Raw genomic sequence first — 21,066 nt, 5'->3', positions numbered from 1 at the left:
CTGTGACCCGACCAGAGGCGAGTCAGATTCTAACGACAGATGCCTCAGACAAAGCTCGGGGAGCTCATCTAAATGGAAAGTGGGTACAAGACACGTGGCCTGCCAGACTTCAACATTTACATATCAACTTGAAGGAGATGTTAGCAGTCCAATTTGCATTGATAGCTTTCAAGGATTTACTTCTTCCAGGGCAGGTGTTGATTCAAACAGACAACACAACTGTCATGTGGTACATCAACAAGCAAGGGGGGACACATTCATACCCTCTATGCAGACAAGCAATGATTTTGTGGGAGACTGCTCTCAGTTTACAGCTAAATCTTCAGGCAAGGTTTCTGCCAGGAACACAGAACTTCTTGGCAGATGTGTTGAGCAGACAAATTATGGATCCCCACGAGTGGAAATTGGATCCTCATGTATTTCAAGAATTGACAGTGTTATGGGGAACTCCAGACATAGATCTGTTCGCTTCTCCACTAAATTACCAGTTGCCAAAGTTTTGCACAAAAAGGTTTCATCCCACAGCTTGGAAAGTGGATGCTCTCTCATTCAATTGGAGCAATCTTCATGTGTATGCCTTTCCACCACTGCCTCTCCTCCCAAAGGTACTCCTGAAGGTCAGACAGGACAAGCCAACCATGATTTTAATAGCTCGGATTGGCCTCGACAGCACTGGTACCCATTACTGAGAAGTCTGGTTCGGGAGCCTCCATGGCCTTTGCCTTCGATTCCACACCTGCTGTCTCAGGAGAACAGTCATTTACTCAATGTCAAACTTCACTCTCTGCATCTAACAGCCTGGCATATTCTGTTTTAAACCCTGGAGGGTCTCAGCTTCCACAACAAGTTTTGAATGTTATTTTGGAGGCCAGAAGGCCTAGTACAAGGAAAGTTTACGCAGATAAATGGAGGAGATTTTAATTTGGAGTACAGCAAAGGACTTTGATGTTTCTAAACCTAATTTAAGTGTTGCTCTTCAATACCTTACTGAGTTATTGGACAAAGGTTTGTCCTTCTCCTCTATAAAGGTTCATGCTGCAGCAATTTCTGCTCACTATGACTGTGACCCTCCATTATTTTCTCATCCTTTGTTTAAGCAATTCCTTAGAGGGGCAAAGAATATAAGACCCCCACGTAGAGCTCCTACTCCTCCTTGGGATCTCAATTTTGTGTTGGAGAAACTCTCTCTACAACCATTTGAGCCTGCAGCTACTGCCGAGTTGAAATATTTATCATGGAAGACTGCTTTTTTGTTGGCCATTACCTCTGCGAGAAGGGTTTCTGAATTACAGGCCCTTATGGCGGTTGAGCCTTTCTTAATTTTCCACAAGGATAGGGTGTCTTTGCGTACTAACCCTTCCTTTATGCCTAAAGTGGTTTCTAGTGTGGCTTTAAACCAAACTATTCATTTGCCTACTTTTTATGCAAACCCCCAAAATAAAGGGGAGAAGATTTTGCACACGTTGGATATCCACAGACAGTTGCGATATTATTTGAGCAGAACTAAAGGGTTCAGGCAGTCTCAGCAGTTGTTTGTTTCATTTGCTTTGGGTTCTCAGGGCAAACCTGTTTCAAAACAAACTATTTCTAAGTGGATTGGTTTTTGTATTGCTTTCTGTTATTCCCATCATGGTAAGGAGATTCCAGTTGGGATTAGGCCTCATTCCACTAGGGCTACTGCCACTTCTACAGCTTTTTTAAGGGGGGTGGCTACTAAAGATATTTTGGAGGCAGCTACTTGGAGTTCAGTGCATACTTTCTCTAAGCATTACCACCTTCCACTTTACTCTAATTCTAGGGCTGGTTTTGCCACTGCAATTTTACAGGGCATTTTGGCAGCTCCTAATGCTTTATAGTTTTGCCATCCTCCCTTACCTCTGCTTTGGGATTCTACCCATATGTAAGGACTGCAGCAATGTGAGATGAAGAACATAGTACAGTTTTGTACCTACCATAAATGTAGCTGTTCGAAGATCCACATTGCTGCAGTCCAATTTACCTCCCTCCTTCCCTCTGTAGTTAGAGGTGGTTGTGTGGTTTGGGTTGTAAATTTTGTAAATATGGTTAGTGCAGGGGTGGTTGGTTGTTCTTTGCTGTTTTTTGGCTTTGGCCTTTCTTTTTAGGGCCTTCTGACATCTGGGGCAAGAAAAGACTGAGGATATGACGTCGGTCATGCGCTTTTGTACCCTGACGTCCTGATGTCAGTTTTAAGCGCCTTGACCGACGTCAGCCTAATACTTTGGTATTCAGGCCGACCGAGGACAGCGGACTACCCATATGTAAGGACTGCAGCAATGTGGATCTTCGAACATCTACATTTATGGTAGGTACAAAACTGTACTTTTGGCACTATTATTTCTTTTACTTTTACTCTCCATTTATAGCTTTACTGAAACTCTTTTGACTATAGCCCCTATTCTTCAAATTATTCTCCAAACTGTCCAGTTTGTTGTCATCAGTACATAATAGAGAGATCCTATGGACCTGCCTTCTTATGATGTTATTGAATGTATGCCTAGGGTGCATACTGTTGAATGGCAAGAAATTATTTCACCAACATTCCTCCTTGTACAGTGTTGTTTCTATCTTGCCATTCGAATCCTTACTGACATGAACATCCAAATAATCAATCCATGTCCTAGATACTTTAATTGTAAATGTTAAAAAATCAGTACTCATTTCCAGGAATTGTATAAAAGATGTTAATTCATCTAATGTGCCTCTCCAAAGAAAAAACACATCGTCCACAAACCTAGCATAGTACCCTAACTTTGTTTTCCATTCATGATGTGAATTGAATATAACATTTTCTTCCCAGAATGCCATAACTAGATTTGCGTATGAAATAGCGCAGGGCATACCCATTGCTATGCCCTGCTTTTCTCGATGATATTTACCTTGGCTTAAGAAAACATTATACTCTTAACACTATTTTAAGCAATTTACATATTCACTGGTTGGCATCTCCCTCATAACCTGCTATATTCAGTAACACATTTTCTATTGCTGTTAAACCATATTCATTATTTATAACAGCATTACAGCATTTTCGTGGTGTGGTTAACTATTTGGGTAAATCTGTCCCTTACTTTAGTGAGTTATTAGCAGCTTTAAGAGAGCTGACACACAAAAATGTTGCCTAGTCATGGTTAGAACAACACCAGAAAGCATTTGATAGCCTCAAACAGCAAATTTCTAACCCTCTTACATTAAGGTACTATGATGTCCACAAACCAGTAGTTCTTTCCTGTGATGCTTCAGAGTTCAGTCTTGGTGCAGTTATTCTTCAAGAGAGCAGACCTGTTGCCTCTGCATCTAGAATGCTTACCCAAACTGAGATGCAGTATGCTCAGATTGAGAAAGAACTTTTGACAGTTGTGTTTGCATGTTCACAGTTCCATTATTGTGTTTATGGCCAAGCTGTCCAAATCAAAAGTGATCATCAACCTCTAGTCACCATTTTAAAGAAGCCTATGCATTCAGCTCCAGCAAGACTACAAAAATGATGCTCAGATTATAAAAATACAAATTCAAAATGGTCTATACAAAAGGCAAACTTCTTTATCTGGCTGATACCATATCCAGCTCAGCCAGAAATACCATGGAACAGCTTGATACAGAGAATTTTGATGTCGTGGAAGTGTGTAGTTTTTCTACCACAAGACTTGATGAGTGGAGAGATAATACAAAGACTGATCCAATTTTGCAAAAGCTCAACCACTTCATCAATGCAGGATGGCTGTCAAAAGCAATCCTGCGTACCGCCAGAAGTGCAGCCTTACTTTCCCTACAGAGATGAGATGCTGATGGAAGATGGTATCATTTTCAAAGGTCCCAAAGTTATTGTTCCTACTTCCTTATAACATGGATATATTCAGATTTTGCATCGTGGCCACCCAGGTTCCGAAACTACCAAAAGAAGGCCGAGATGACTGGTATTTTGGCCTTGCCTATCGAAAGACATTGATAATGTGCTTTCTTCTCATTCAGTATGCAGTAGTACTAAACTGCATTTGCAAAAAGCCACTTCAGCTAAGCCATATTCCTGAACTACATTGGTCAACAATAGCCACTGACATATTTGAGTGGAACAATCAGCATTACTTACTGTTGGTAGACTCTTATTCAAACTGGTTTGAAATCGGTTTGCTACCTAATCTAACATTCAGTGCTGTTATTACTAAGATGAAATGTCATTTCTCAGTCCATGGTAGTCCACACAAAGTTATTTCTGACAACAGCACCCAGTTTACCAGTCAATTATTTAAGAGATTTGCAAAAGAGTAGGTCTTTATCTATAGTACATGTAGTCCTGAATACCTACAGTCAAATGGCCTTGCTGAACATGGCAGTACAGAGTGCAAAACAATTACTAGAGAGGTCAAAGCGTGACAATACCGATATCTTCTTGAATCTGCTTAATCTCAGAAATATACCCCATGACAACCTACTTGGCTCGCCTGCTCAAAGACTTCTGTCTAGGCAAACCAGAACAATCTTGATATCTGTTCTAGTTTGTTGGTGCCTAATGCTAAAAACAACAAAGCAATCAAAGCTCAACGTTTTAAAAAGCATTCTTCTCAGAAGTCCCGCTATGATAAAGCAAGCAGATTTCTTCGCCTGTTAAAAGAAGGAGCAACAGTGAGGATACAAACGGTGAAAGGCTTTGATCAAATTGGTCAAGTGAGAGATATATGTGCCAAGCCAAGATCCTACTTGGTGGAATCTGAAGGTATAGAATAGAGGAGAAATCGCATGCATCTTCTTCCTGTATCAGAAATGATATTGCAACATCATACCTGTGATACAGACTCTAGCTCTCAGAGCAACCCTGACAATGTTCATACCAAAGAACATGTCTCAGGATCCATTTCTGTTTCTGATGCTGTCCCAGTTGTCCCCAAAGTTGAACATTCTTTGAAGACAGTCCCCGTTGCTAGATCCATTTCTGACTTTTATGTTGCACGATCAGGTCATATTTCTAGACAGAGTGTAAAATACATGGCAACCTGGACATAATTGTTTTATGTGTGTCTGATTTTGTATGATTGCATGCCATAGAATTAGTTCTGTATAACTGCATGTCAGAAGATCACTTCTGTGTAATTGCATGTCATTGAATACTATCATTTGCTGTATGAGCTATTTCTCAAAGAGGGAGGATGTAGAACAGAGTGTGTGTATGTACCTTTAAGAAACATTTCCAGCTGGAGGCACGTGAATATAAATAGTGACTGTGTAGGCAGCAGTGCCACTTTGAGAGAACAGCCAAAGTGTTAACATGTATAAGTGTGGTAGTCAGTCTGTTTATAAGTTTATTTAAGTTTAAGCTACAAAGCCTCATTTCTGATGTGTTTGTGTGTAATAAAGCTGCTTGAACTAAACCCACAACTGTTAGTCTGTTTTATCTTGACCAGACGAGCGACAGACAGCCTTTGTGGAGGGAAATGACATTTGTGGTCCATCATTCACTTGGAAACGTACCCTGTTTCTAGGCTGTAGTTGAAGAGTGTCTCAAGTGGTCTTGATAGGTCACATTTTAGACTGTTAAAGAGGAGGATGTTGTCACAACCCATGGAGGCTGTGTTCTTGTATTTAGCAAGAGCTTGGTCCTGCTGATAGCTGGGGGGACTATGTTGCGAGGGGATTTCACCTGACTGAGCTGGAGGGGAGTGGCAGGGGGGTTATGTTTGAGCTGACTATCAGCCAGTAGATTTGCTTTGTCACCATTGATGGAGATGGCATTGTTCACCACCAGTTCAGCACACTGCTGTATGTTATATTTAAGGTTCCAGACATAGCTGAAGAAGGCCTTATGATTGTCCGTAGCCTGTGAGGCTATCCTGACCTCATAGTTTGCCTTGTTGGACCTCTTAGTTTCTTGTTTATTGTTTAGTTGTTTGAGACCACTTGTCTTTAAGGAAATTGATCTTCCTGATTTTGGCCATGAATTTTCTTCTGTTATTATATACCCTGTTTAGGTGAGGATTCTGCCAATGGGATACTTTTATGGGGGGGGGGGGGTGGATGCAATGCTCTCCCATGTTGGTGAGTACCAGATCCAGTATATTTGATCCTCTGATTGTAGCATGTACTGTCTATTCCAGGGTGTTAGTGTTAATAAAGTCCAGAAAGCATTGTAAGTGAGTTTGAGGCAATGTACTTTTCCCAGCCTGTGTAGGAGTAATTAGTCACCCATGAATAGGGTGTTTGGTTGGGTGGTGATTGCCTGTATTAGTTAAGAGTTGAGACTCTAGGAGCTTAGAAAGTGACCTGTAGCTAGTCATGATATGGTGAGGGCCCTTATGGTTTGGTGATTTGTGTGGATGAGCTCCATGGTGTCATCCTGTTTAACCAACCTGGAGGTATGTTTGTTACTAATGTAGATTGAGACACCTCCAGCTTTGACCCCAGTCTGTGGTGCTGTTTGTTTAAATCTGTGGAAGGCACTGTGTAGCCTTGCACTGCTGGAGTACTTTCTACCAAGTCTCTTGTTACAGCACAGATGTCTACATTCCTAGAGTGAAGATTTGAAGGGTGTGGAGTTTTTTGTTTAGGCTCCGAGCATTGAGCAGTAACACCTTAAGGTTGCTTGTAGACTCTTTCACTATGTTAGTAGTTTTGTCTTTTTGACATTGCCTAAAAAAGCTCTAAGGGGCGCATAACATTGTAGTCGGTAGCTGAAAGCCTGGGTGGGTGGCCAGTGCAGCCTGTCCTTGACAAAGCAACGTGGCCATGTCCTCCATGCTGACATATACTGGATTCCCCTGGAGTGACACCAGAAACTAAGCCAATTATTAAACTTGGTCATTTTATGTTTGTACTGTGGCATCATCATTGGTGAAGGTAGAATGCTTCTCAGTGCAAGGCTGTTCCCTATCTGTGATGCATGTTCTAAGAGATCCATTGTCTTTTTTCATATAGTTCATTTTTATATAGTTCATTGAGGTATGTATCAGGTCATTTACACCTACATGGACTATGAAACAGTCATATTGGTACCTGCAGTATTTTTCTTTCTGTTAGTGGCTTACATTCTCAATTGATTACAAATGTGATATTTACATGCCAATATTAGTCAAAGGTAGCCATGAGAAAGAGCTGGGGATTGGGGTGTTTTCTTTCTATCTGTAATGATAAGCTAATTAGGCTAGTTCTTGCAGTGATGGTGGGGCTTGTGCACTAGTAGCCCATCTATAGTAACTACTTAGAAATCTGATGGTGCTTTATCTAATGGTTATTTTTATTATGCTTGCTGATTGAAATGGTTATGTAGCTGTGATGTTATTGTCTCTGCAGAAGTACACTTTCTGCTTGCAAGAAGGAAATCCAAGTAGTCCTTTTTGCTCTTTGGCAGCTATAACTGTATAGAAAGTAAGCAACAACATAGGTAAATAAACTAGTAGTAAACATTTTTACATACTGCTCTATAAATTTTGATGAAGGTAAAAGAAATGCATAGCATTAAGCACTAACTCGAGTATTGAACTTGCATCTAACAATATGCAAGATACTGTAGTGAAACTTAAAAAAATAGGTTTTAATGTTGGGGGAAGCATTATTGTAAACTGGAGCAGCTTTTCCAGTCATAAAATGCAGCAATGCATGTTGATGTAAAAGTAAACAGAGCTGCAAATGGAGAAAATAATTAGTATTCATATTATTTTAAACAATCTATTTTATTAATGGTTTGTTTATGGTCTTCATTTTATGTTTTACATTTATTGTAGGGTGTACCAGAAGGAGAGAGGAGGAGTACAAAATCGGAAAGTGCGTGGGTGTTCAGATTGTGGTACAACTTTGATCATAAGTATCCTTAAACCAAAAAAGTTGTAATTAAGGAAGACATTTTCAGCAAGCTTTTACTGCTTAAACTTTTGATACCATTCAATGATAAAATATTTGTATTATGTTTAGTACTTTTGTCATATTGTGTCTTAGATTCTAACTGCTACAAGATGATACTGTGAAGTATTTTTTCATGGAAAGGGTGTTCTTTTTCAAGAACCAGCAGTGACCTAAAAGAGTAACACAGTTCAAAAACACATGGGGCATTTTTGGAAAAATCTTAACTTTTGGCTGAGTAGTATCTATAAATCACCCAAAACTGAAGTGGTCAGACTAGGTATCTGCCATATTTTATATTGAATTAAGAGAATAACTACAGAAATGCATTTTGTAACTATTGTCCTCTTTTTCTGTAAGGTTTTGACCTCACCACAATATTGTGTATGACAAAGATTTCTTGCACGGAAAATCACTCACACACTTCTGGCTTCATGCTACCAGAGTGCCTCTTTCTGTGCCAGTTTGCATTGTCTCAGTGTTCAAAACTGCTGGGCAGTGATTAATTTCTGAAAATGAAAAAAGTAAATTGCCTATAAAGGCTCAGTGGATATCCAGTTTTATGTGTTAATCTGAATTCAGAAGGATATTAGACGTGCTAAAATGCAAGAGACATGGACTGTGTTTTGCCATTATTTTCTGTAATCTGCTAATGTTACTTTTCTGCCTAACTATACTCTATCCTTTGGTATCAGTAATTCTGTAGTGACTCTAACCAGTCATCTTCAATCTGTGGTGTTAGAGCTCCACATTTCCTTTTCAGATGTTTCTTTGGGCAGCCTCTCTCCCTTGGTTAGCTTAATCTCTTGATTCTGGAGAGCCTTTGTGTGTAATCCCTTGCAGTAACTGAAGAGGTTGATTGTGGACATGTGATGATGATGATGTAGAAATGCCCTGCTGACAGAAGTCTTATGAGAGCTTAACAGTGATGCTTCATTTTATTTAATGGTTTGACATTCTGAAAGAGGGTGTCCTAAAAGGCCTCTGTTAAAGTAAATGTACAACTGATCTTCCTGAATGAAGTTTTTACCATTAAGTTCAGACTGCTAGATATGTCTGTTGGTGATGTTGTTGTTGTTTGTCTTTTGGCTTTTCCCGGTTAGGGATTGCCACAGCGGAACTCTGGTCCGCTAATGATTGGCAGTAGATTTTCACGAACACCGAGGTGCCAGCTTGACGTTCAACCCTCAACGAAGGCACGCCCATTTACGCATGTCTTTCGAACGCCCACCCAACCACGGGGAGGACATGCAGACTCCACACAGAAGGCACTCCTCGCACACCAGTCGAGAATCGAACAGGAGAACCTCTTGTTGTGAGCCAACAACGCTACCGCTGCACCACCGCGGATATTGATAATACACCAAAAAGACTATTTAATTGATCCCAGGTTGTTCTAGCTACTGTTCATGTACCATGGAGTATGGCAGCATTTTAGTACTTCTCTTTGCATTAACTCTGTCTGCCTCAATTCCCTTTTCCTGGCACATAGTTTGCATCACTTAGACATCGCTACGACTTACAACTAGACCAAAAGGATCATAGAGATGAATTGCTTTTGTATCACTGTATTTCAATAAGGTGATGCTTGGATACATTATAGTTCTATGTACTCTGCCATGGTCTGTTCTGGAGGCAGTTGGGCATATCATTACTTGTCTAGCTACTCTCTCAGCTTAATGCAGCACCTTTTTGGTTGGCTGGAGTTAGCAGATGACTAAAACCAATATCTTTACTGTAACATTTTGTAAGTATAGCTTTGTGTTTTTGTTTTCATTTTTATTTCCTTTGCTGGGTCATCCTCCCAGGTTTATATACCTAATAGGCAGTAGACATTCTGAGTTGAGGATATGTGATAACTAGTAAACTATATCCAATGTGCCTGTGTCGTAACCCAGGTCATGTTTGTTTGCTCATGAAGAAAATCTTTCAGTGGGTCGGTGAAAAGGGCATACTTTTATTATGTCTTTTGCCCTGGTACACATGCATGGTTTCACTGTGAAGTACACTTTCTGCAAGTGGAAGAAAGCAGGACTTTGCACATGGTTCATTTGTTGCTTCCAGAATGCATATCCTGACTAGAGGTCTGGTTGCCTTCCTGGGTTCATCCATGCAGCTACCAGGTTTCTGCAGAGGCTGGATGAACCTCTAGGTTACTTTTGCAAAGTACTAGATTCAGCACTTTGCCTTGATTTTTATTTGCTTTTGTTATTCCATTCTCATGTTTTCATGCTGGTATTAGTGCTCCAGTTTTCTGAAACACTAGGTGTGATCCTGTGTGGCAAGCCACTGATATTTTCTATGTCATATTTGTTGTCTTCATCCTATGACTTATGGTAGAAATAATTTTAAAACAAATGATAGCACAGTTGTCAAGTATTTTTTTAGGACACAGAGGGCTTCAGAGTTTCCCTGCTATGGAAGAGTATACTGCTCTGAGGCTTTTGAGGATCAACGGTCAGCTTGTGCTGTTCCTTTGCAGAGAAGTTCAGATGTTCTTCGTGTTTCACTGTTGCAGTCATTACATTTGGGTAATCTGCTGGCAGGTTGCCCTCAGTCAGCCTGATTAACAAAGTCTTGGGTCCTGCGTCGGTTGCTGTTCCTTCCATGTCGTCGGGGTATAAAACATGCAACTGACGCCATTACATCAGTCTTTCTTGCCGCACGGTGCCCGAAGCAGAAGCAGTTCGCAAGTGCCGGTCGGCCGACTCCTGAAATTTTCGTTTTCGAGTTTCAGAACCTTAGTCTTCAATTAAAAAGCTAAGTACCCCGTTGGGGAAACTTTTTCTTGCTCCTTACTGATGTCAGTAAAAATTAATTGCATTACTTGAGTTAAGCAAATACCTCATAAGGATTTTCATTTGTACTGTATTCCTTGCCTAGGCCCTGACCACAACGTACCTTGCTGTCGGTTTTGTGCTAAATTTAATCAACGCACTATTAAACGTCAGTATATTTTTGCCTCTAAATATTTTGGCTCACGTTTTAATTATCCAGAAATGTTGTCAGTTAGCAATCCGACTACCGGAATACCTAAAAAATGCAAAGAAAAAGGCAGAGACAGGCCGTCGAGGTCCAAAACTGACGAAGCTTCTCCTAAGCCAGTCGCCAGTTTGCCGGTACTCAGTGAGGTGCTTTCGCAGCCCCTGATACCCGCTACTTCTGATTCGCAGGCCTCTACTGAGACCCATTCGGAGTCCAGTATACCGCAAGATGCTTCAATTATGGAACCCATGGATGTCTCTACCTTAGATGGGTCCGGAGCCTCTGTGCAGGCACCGGCTACTGAGGGTGTTTTCAGGCCTACAGATTTATATATTAGACCGACGCCATCTTCAAAACTAAGGCCAAAATCTAAATCTCAGTCTAAAAAAATGATGCCTGGGCCACATGTGCAAGTCCCTATGCCTAAAAAACAAATGATCAAAATGGCTGAATATTTCATTACTCTGATCAGGGGTAGCCAGCCCCCCCTTCTAAGAGGCCTAGGCAAGACATTGATTATGAATCTTCTTTCTGAAAAGGATTCTATTTCTTCTGACTCTTCTAATGAACAGGATTTGTCTATTCCTACTTATGAGGACTCTGATGCAGAAGATTCCATTCCTTCTGCTTCTCCCCCTGAGGATTTTTCTTTTGGGGAAACTTTACATACCTTAAGGGAACATTTCCACTGGGAAAGTCAGGATTTCTCTGAATCTAAAAAGAGACTTAGGGATTTTCTTCTTCTTCCTCAGCATAGGCCTTTGGCTATACATCCTGTTATAGACATTGTTGATGATATCTTTTCAGAATCTAGTATGGCTCCTGATTCTCTGCCTCCAGCTCCTTGTAAGCCAGATAGATACTACAGGGTTCCTGACTCCCACAAATTCCTTTTCAAAAATCCTATTGCACATTATGAAACCATTTTTCAGGGTCCCAAGGGCATTAAGGCCTCTACTGCTAAAAAATCCTGCCCCTTCTGGTAGAGATTCCAGGGCACTGGATAGATTGGGTAAGAAGGTTTACTCTTCTGCAACCTTGGCAATCAGGGCTTTAAACTGTCAATTTCATATGCTTAAATATCAACAGCATATCATGGGACTGCTTAAACAGAAAATGATGTTCATTTCTGACTGTGTGGAAAATAAAGATTTACAGGATTAATTGCATTCAGCTGAACAAGTTGGAAAGCATACTTTGCAATGTGGTTTTGATTCCTTGGAGGCCTCTTGCAGGGCTGCTGTAACTGGGTCTGTGTTAAGAAGGCATGCTTGGCTCAAAGAGCAAACTCTGCCTGATCATATTAAAGCAAAATTGTTGGATGCTCCTTTGCAACAGGATAGTCTCTTTGGTAATAAGGCTGAAGAAGTTTTAAAAAAGATGGAAGATAAAGCTAAATCTATGCAAACTGTGAAAGATTTCTTACAAGTGCAACCCCCAAGAATTTAGTAGGCACTGGCCTACTAAGAACTGGTCCTTTCCAGTTCCTTCGAGAGCCACTCAAGTCAAACCCAGACATTCCAAAGGTTCCAGGTTTCAGTCACAAGGGACTTTTAGAACAAAACAATGTGGTGCCTCCTCCTCCAAATCTGGAAACAAGGCACCTCCCTATGGTAAACAGTCTCAATGACTTCCCTTTACACTTACCAAGTACTTACCTTTTAGCCGCCCCATTGAGGGAAAAACTAGCACTTCATGCAAGACACTGGCAACTTATAACCCAGGACAAATGGGTTTTAAATATAGTATCCCAGGGATACAGATTTCATTTCCACATGTTGCCAATCCCAAACGGATAGCCAGACTTGCCCCCAAATCAATGAGCAGAGGCCCAGAAACAAGTACTGTCCCTCATGAACATGGGGGCTATTCAACCAATACCAGAAGAGGAAAAGGGACAAGGTTTCTATTCAAGACTTTTCCTGGTACCCAGAAAAGACAAATCATGGCGTCCAATTCTGGACTTATCTACTCTAAGCACATTTCTGGACATTCCAAAATTCAAAAGGCTGACTCTTCAACAGTTAATTCCTATGCTAGGCAAAGATGTTTGGTTGGTAAATATAGACTTAAGAGGCTTACCTACATATCCCAATCAGGGATCTTGCAGAAGATACCTCCGCTTCAAAGCAGGCTACTTGCATTACCAGTTCTCTGCACTGCCCTTTGGCTTATCTACTGCGCCCAGAGTCTTCACAAAGTGCCTGGCTCCAGTAATTGCATTTTGCAGACAAAGAAATATTTAAATACATCCATACCTGGACGATTGTCTAATTCAGGCAGAAAACAGGGACATTCTTCTAAAACATCTGGCGTTTGTAAAAAGGGTTCTAACTTGTCTAGGGTACACCATAAACTAAAAGAAATCACAAATGGTACCCTCTCAAAAAATTACATTCCTGGGTGCAAGCTTGAATACAACTACCCAGATGGCTTACCTTACGCCAGAAAAGCAAATTCATTTAGTAACTTACTTCAAACAGGTGGCCACAAAAACCCTGCTATCTGCAAGACAAATTCTGAAAGCCTTGGGGTTCATGGCCTCCTCCATTCTTCTAATTCCATATGCAAGTCTGCATATGAGGAAACTTCAGTGGTACTTAAAATGTTTATGGAGTCAACATTGTCACAGCCTGGAAACCAGGATTCCTATCATACCTTGCCTGCAATTAGAGTTTCTATGGTGGACAGAGGCCTGCCACCAAAACAAGGGACTGCCATTCACTCCACCCCCTGCCGCCCAAACCATAACTATAGACTCATCAGACTATGCTTGGGGGGCTCATCTGGCAGGAAAGTGCATTCAGGGCAAATGGAGCCCAAATCAAATGCACCTTCATATCAATCAAAAAGAGATGCTAGCTGTACAGAATGCACTGACGGCCTTCAAGGACTACCTTCATCCAGGACAATTAATGATAAAGACAGACAACACCACAGTTATGTGGTACATAAACAAGCAGTGGGGTACACACTCCTACCCCCTTTGCAGACTAGCCATGGCATTGTGGAACACGGCCTTGACCTATCAAATACAACTACAAGCTCAATTCCTGCCAGGAAAGCAGAATACTCTGGCAGACGAACTAAGCAGAAATCTCATGGACCCACACGAATGGAAACTGGAACCATGGATTTTCAACATGGGGGAGTCCAGACATAGTTCTGGGGTGAGGCAAAAAGATCCATCAGTTGGACAAATTCTGCACAAGAACTCATCACAAAAGAGCCTGGAAAGTGGAATGCTCTATCATTCAGCTGGAAAAACCTCAGTCTATGCTTTTCCCCCTCTGCCTCTGCTCTCCAAAGTTCTACTAAAAGTCAAACAGGACAAACTAAAAATTATTTTGATTGCTCCAGACTGGCCTCGCCAACACTGGTACCCACTCCTGCGCAATGTGTCACACCTTCCACTGTGGCACCTGCCTCAGACACCTTACTTACTGTCTCAGCAGAACAACCAAATTCTGCACGCTCGGCTCCAAACTTTGAATCTTGCAGCGTGGCTAATCACATAAATTCACCCTTAGCATCCCTCAGCAAACCTGTGATTGATGTCATTTTGGAGGCAAGAAGGCCTAGTACTAGAAAATGTTATGCTGACAAATGGAAAAGATTCTGTGCCTGGAATCAGTCACAAGGGATAAGCACAGCAGTGCCCAATATTCCTCAGATTTTACAATACTTAACTGAGATGCTTCACAAGGGCCTGTCCTTTTCTTCCATAAAAATCCATGCCTCAGCCATTTCAGCTCATTACAACACAGAACCTCCCCTCTTCTCTCATCCTCTGCTAAAGCAGCATCTCAGAGGTGCCAAAAACTTAAGACCACCCAGGAGAGCTCCAACCCCTGCCTGGGACCTCAATTTTGTATTGGAAAAACTCACTCTCCCTCCTTTTGAGCCAGCTGCTACTGCAGACTTAAAATTTCTCCCCTGGAAAACAATTTTCCTTTTAGCAGTCACTTCAGCTAGCAGGATTTCCGAATTACAGGCTCTTATGGCAATGGAGCCTCTCATTATTTTTCATGCGGACAGGGTGTCTCTCAAGATCAATCCATCCTTCATGCCTAAGGTGGTATCCAGTGTGGCTCTTAATCAGACCATTCATTTGCCAACTTTCTTTCCCAATCCACAAAACAAGGAGGAGCGGATTCTGCATTCATTGGATGTACACAGACAACTTCAATTTTACTTAAATAGGACAACATCTCTAAGAAAATCTGAACAACTACTGTTAGCATTTGCTGTAGGGGCAGAGGGAAAGGCTATTTCAAAGCAGACTATTTCCAAATGGATAAGCCATTGTATTCATTTCTGCTGTATGCACCATGGTAAAACTGTCCACCAGGGGATAAGATCTCATTCCACCAGGGCTGCATCTACTTCTACACCCTTTCTCAGAGGTGTTCCTACCAGAGACATTCTAGAAGCTGCTACCTGGAGCTCAGTTCATATGTTCACCAAACATTACCATTTACCTTTTTTCTCTAAATCCAGAGCTGGCTTTGCCACTGCTGTCCTGCAGGGCCTTATATCTGGTCCTAATGCTGTATAAATCCATCCTCCCAACCATAACTTTGGGAATCTACCCAAATGTAATGACTGCAACAGTGAAACACGAAGAACATAGTACAGTTGTGTACACTTACCATAAGTTCGAGTGTATTCACTGTTGCAGTCCTGGTTACCCTCCCTCCAACCCCCTGTTTTTTTTCTATTTCTATACCTCTGCTTTCCTTTACTATGCTTAAAAGCCTTTTTGGTGTATTTGCTTTTGTTTCGAGGTATATATTTTTGTGTTTTTAAATTATTTGAATATTTGTCTCCTCATTTGGGGGGCACCTGACATCTGGGGCAAGAAAAACTGATGTAATGGCGTCTGCTGCATGTTTTATACCCCTGATGACCTGACGTCATGGAAGAAGGGACAGCATCCAATGCAGGACCCAAGACTTTGTTAATCAGGCTGACTGAGGGCAACCTGCCAGCAGATTACCCAAATGTAGTGACTGCAACAGTGAATACACTCGAACATCTACATGTATGGTAAGTATACACAACTGTACTTTCCCTTTGGGGGAAAAATTAGATTTTTAAAAACTGTTTTAATAACACTTTCCTATTAAAGAAAGTTATTTTTTTGCTAGGGATTTGTGTTTTAATGGACTATCATGAGAATGTGTTGTGCTTTTAAATGTGATCATTCTTTTTTTCCTGTAAGTTTAAAAGTTGTTTAAAGTATTTAAAAAAACATATTTTTCTGTGGATAAGTGGTGTTTATTTTACTTTTTGGACTTGGCAAAATGCACTGATGTGGTTTTACGATGTTTTTATGTGAACAAAGGGACTTTTAAAGACTTATTTTTTGCAGGCGTTTAATGTTGGGTTTCCCTGGGGAAAAGGCACCAATTTTTGGCTTGACAATGGAACAAACTGTTGGTCCATGTGATGGGTCACTGCTATGGGCCGTCAGTCAAGGAGACTCAATCCTCTCTCTCTAGGTCCACACAGAACTCCACATTGACCACTTTGGAGCTCTGTGTCTGTGTTCCCAGTAGCTGACACACACACTTGGATTTTTAATTTCACACACAGACATACACATGTGGGAAAAGCTGACACAGATTTACAAGCTGTGCTCCTTTCTGCCCAGGCACTGAAGTAATCACACTGCCACCAGTCCGCTACCTTAAAGCTCTTGCAAAGGGTACGCAGTTATACAGTGTAAACTTAATACTAATACAAATGGTAGAGCGTGACTAAATCAGCAAGGCTTTCAGGAGCAGCCACAATGTCACTAAAACAAACATAAGTACTCTCAAGATGTTAAAAATTTTCTCTAAAGGACTAGCCACAATGAAAGGTATTAAAATATTTAGTGATAAAACAGAAAACCGGAGAATACTGAATGCTATAAACAACAGCATTTCAACCACAGAGATATAAAAAATAATACAGTTGGATAGTTTCTCACAGATGCGGAAAACAATATTAAACTATTCTCAGTAAATGTCCCTGACTACCTAAAGAATTATTGTTCCCTGACTACTTGCTAAAGCAAGGCAAGCTGATGTGTGCTGTGTGTCTTAACGCAGCAAAAGACAGATGATGTCTGTCTGCGTAGATGTGTGAGATATATAACCTGTCAGAAATCTTTCTTGTCAGATCTGTGCTGCTGTGAGAGTTCCAGAGAAACCAGATGCTGGTTAGAGGGATGAAATGACCTCTGGTCACCTGACTCTGATACAGTACACACACCGAGTGTTGCTAAGATCTGTGGTGAGCTGTGGCAGCATCTGAAAGTTTTATATGTATTTATTTATTTATTGTCATTTGTTAACCAGGTTGGTCCAACTGAGCCAAAGGCATATTTTCAGTGGAGACCCAAGGAGAAAAGCATTCCAAAAAATAGTAATTAATACAAAGACTAAAAATGACAGTAGTAATACTGACAAGAAACATTTACTAAAAATGAAATAAACAAAGACAAAATATTTATATACAAGTTTCAAAAAATCCAATACAATAGTGGCAGGATAATCCCTGAGCAGTAATTGTCACAAGAACCTGATTGTAGATAAACTGTTAATTGGAGTGTTAGAAGAGAAAAAAAGAAAGGTGGATAAAAAGAGAGAAAATTTTAAAGTAATCAAAGGTAGAATTTAGAAAGAAATCAATTAGAGGTCAGGTTGGAGCTTGCCAAGGGCAGGACCAGGTCTGAAGAAGGTAGTGTTTGAATAATTTTTGACAGTTTGTAAATGTCAAGAAAATGTTTGCCAGGTGTACGAAGTTGATGGGGGGTTATATAGGGATGCAATATTTGAGATGGAGGGACAGAAAGTTGGATTATAAAGAACTGAGTGTGTGATATGCAGTTGAGAAGGAAACAATTGTTTAGGGAATTCAGGCCATTGTAGTGATTTAAGGGCGAGGCAGTGGTGGGATTTGTAGGGGAGATTAGAGGCAAATTTAGCTATTTTATTGTATGTTTGCTGTAGTTTAGAAAGAAGTGAAGACAGAAGGTTAGTAAAAACTGGAGCTGCATACAAAAGACAGGGTAATAGGAGAGACAGGGCCAGGGAGGGTTTGGTGGAGGGTGGAAGCAGTTTGTGGTTACGGCACAGGAGACCCACGTTTCTGGTGTATTTTTTTTTTTTATGCAACTATGAATATGTATGTCAAATTTTAATTAATCAATTATAACACCAAGTAAGTTAGTATGGGGTTCTTGTCTGATAGTGGTATTGTTGAGGGAGGTAATAGAGAAAGTGGATTTGTGTGTTGTCGGTATTTTAGGAAGGAAAAGTAGAGGTTTAGTTTGTTTTGGATTTAGAATTAGTTGAATATCAGTGAGCCAGGTTTTGATGAATGTAAAAGTAATCTTAGGTAAGAGCAAGGAGTTCTGGGATGCTGTGGGAGTTGTAACACAATTTTTATATAATACTAGCTGTACCCGGCCACACTTTGCTGTGGCTTAGTCTGGTTAAATGGAAAAGAAAGAAAAGAGAAAGTGCACGTTTCTAATATGTTTAATTTCACAATGCTTGTGGGTATACAATATTTTTTGTTGTTCCATTGTCTGTGCAGATATAGAGATTGTCTGGCTTGCCGACTCTAGAACACGCAACGTATAATTGTCCACGTGAGAAGCAATCCATGTGTAGATCTAAACCGCACAATTCTAAAGATTGGCCCTGAGCTTTGTTGATGGTGATTGCAAACGCCAATCGAATTGGGAATTGCAATCTCTTAAATTGAAATGGCATATCCGTTGGAATCATAGGAATGCGAGGAATGAGGACATCTTCACCTTTGAAAGGGCCTGTCAAGATTGTTGCTTCTATGACGTTGCTCATTTTTTTACTGCAAGCCGCGTGCCATTGCAAAGCTTTGGCTGGTTGATATTTCGCAACATAATTGGCGCGCCGATTTTCAATTGCAGTACATGCGGTGGCATCCCTGGCAGATTGAGTGAATTCAAAAATTCTGTTAGATAATTAACCGCTTCATCTGCTTCCACAACAGTGTCGACGGACTTGACTGCCTCACTTTGAATGTTAGACTGAATAATATTGTTAAGTTCGTAGACGTCTTTGTTCTTGGCCGCAAGAATAGCTCGTTCAGTCAGCCAGTCGTGATTCTTATAATTGATTTGAATATTAGGAAATACTTTTTCAACCAGTTCTTCTTTTGACGTCACTAAATTGCAGAAGTTATGAGGCAATGAAATTCGTCCTGAGGTCAGATCAACCGGCACCTTTCCGTTCCCAATATCCAGCAATTGATGTGATAATATCTCAGCTGATCGATCGTTTTGCAGCTGGACACGCATATTTGTAGTTAATTTTAACGTCTTTACATGTCGCCACAAAGTAGAGTATTTCAGGCAAGCATTTATTTCGTCCACTGGTGTCGATCGAGGAAGTACAGGTAATGTTTGCCTGAAATCTCCTGCAAGCAATACTAATGCATTCCCAAATGGTGTGATGTTTCCACGCAAATCTTGCAATGATCGATCAAGAGCCTCGATTTCTTGTGCGCCATTGTGCATTCATCCCAAACAAGTTTGCATTTCTGCAATACTTTTCCCATGCCGGATGCTTTGGAAATGTTGCACGTGGGAGTTTCAATGAATTGCATGTTCAATGGCAATTTCAAAGCGGAATGAGCAGTTCTTCCACCTGGTAGCAATGTCGCAGCTATTCCGGACGACGCAAGAGCTAAGGCTATGCCATTTTGGGATCGAATTGCTGCCAGAATCAATGTAATTAGGAACGTTTTACCAGATGTTCTTCATCTCACATTGCTGCAGTCCTTACACTTGGGTAGTCCGCTGTCCTCGGTCGGCCCGAATATCAAAGTATTAGGCTGACGTCGGTCAAGGCACTTAAGACTGACATCAGGACGTCAGGGTACAAATGCGCATGACCGACGTCATATCCTCAGTCTTTTTTGTCGCATGGTCCGATGCAGAAGCAGCGTTGCAAGTGCCGTTCGGCGTCCTGAAATTTTTCGAATTCGGAGTTTCAGACCGAGTCAAAGTTGGCTAAGTACCCGCTAGAATATTTTAGTTTTTTCTTGCCTCAGTGGTTTACCGGATGTCAGAAAAAGTGAATAACTGTATTTCTTGTGGGAAACAGATACCGCATAGAGATTATCATACTTTGTGTATTCCTTGTTTGGGGCCTGAGCACGACGTTGTTGGGTGTCGCTTTTGTGCTAGGTTCAATAAGCGCACTATTGCTTGAAGGTTAGATTGTGCCAGGTTGGTCTTCGAAGCGGTGCAATTATAATATGCCGCCGGATGCTCCGGCGCCGCTTCTTCGAAGAAGCACAAAGACAAAGCAGCTAAACCCAGGCAAGAAGAGTCGCCGTGCGGACGCCGGTTCTTTAGAGGTGTCGGTGGAACCGGTGGTTCCGCCAGAGGTTTCTCTGGAGTCCCAGGGGGAGACTTTGTTATTGCAGGATGTGGCCTCTCAGGAGGCAGGTCAGGCTGAAGGGGCTTCTCAGGTTACTGTACTCCCCTCCCTTCCTAGGGTGGTTAGGACCTCTCCTTCTGTTTCCTAGGCTTCTCCCAGAGGCAGGCCAGGTTTAGCTTCTGTTGGTGTCACTCCTAGTTCATCAGGATCTGTGCCCAAGAAGCACATGCTTAAAATGGCAGAAGATTTAATTACTTTGATTAGAGGTTCTTTGCCCCCTCCTGATAAGAGGCCTAGGGTGGAACCAGAGTTGGGGAGTTTTGAGCAGGCTTCGGATGTTTCAGAGTCTTCGGCTGAAGACTTGCAGGAGTATTCTCCTTATTCTGATTCTGATGTGGATGATTCTACTCCTTCTGCTTCTCCTCCAGAGGATTTTTCTTTTTCAGAGACTCTTCATTCCATGAGGGAACATTTTAAGTGGGAAGGTCAGGATTTCTCTGATTCCAGGAAAAGGCTCAGGCAATTTTTGTTTTACCCCAGCATAGGCCTTTGGCTATACCTCCTGTTCTGGATGTTGTGGAAGATGTGTTTGCAGAGGCTTCTCTTAATCCTGATTCTTTGCCTCCTGCTCCTGTTAAACCGGATAGGTATTACAGGGTGCCTGAAGCTCATAAATATCTTTTAAGAGTCCTAGGGCGGACCCAGAAACTGTTAGTCAGGGGCCTAAGGGTGTCAAGGCCTCTGTTGTAACACATCCGGTTCCTCCAGATAAAGAGGCCAGGGCTTTGGATAGATGGGGAAAGAAAGTCCATAC

At 41.3% G+C, this 21,066-nt stretch overlaps 1 protein-coding gene across 1 annotated transcript in view; it reads left to right on the top strand.

Annotated features, from left to right (window-relative positions):
• Window positions 1-21,066, top strand: part of SLC9A6 (solute carrier family 9 member A6) — a 2,005,079-nt gene that overhangs the window by 1,726,638 nt on the left and 257,375 nt on the right. Inside the window, exon 14 of the mRNA XM_044057306.1 lies at window positions 7,731-7,810. Coding sequence (XP_043913241.1) covers window positions 7,731-7,810 — 80 coding nt within the window. The remainder of the gene's footprint in view (window positions 1-7,730; window positions 7,811-21,066) is intronic.

This window comes from Protopterus annectens, chromosome 15.part0 (genome assembly GCF_019279795.1).
Source record: "Protopterus annectens isolate FY-2018-M chromosome 15.part0, PAN1.0, whole genome shotgun sequence".
In the NCBI taxonomy this organism is placed as follows: domain Eukaryota; kingdom Metazoa; phylum Chordata; order Ceratodontiformes; family Protopteridae; genus Protopterus; species Protopterus annectens.
Note: the sequence above shows the minus strand (reverse complement) of the source record. Positions and strands in the feature narration are given on the sequence as shown.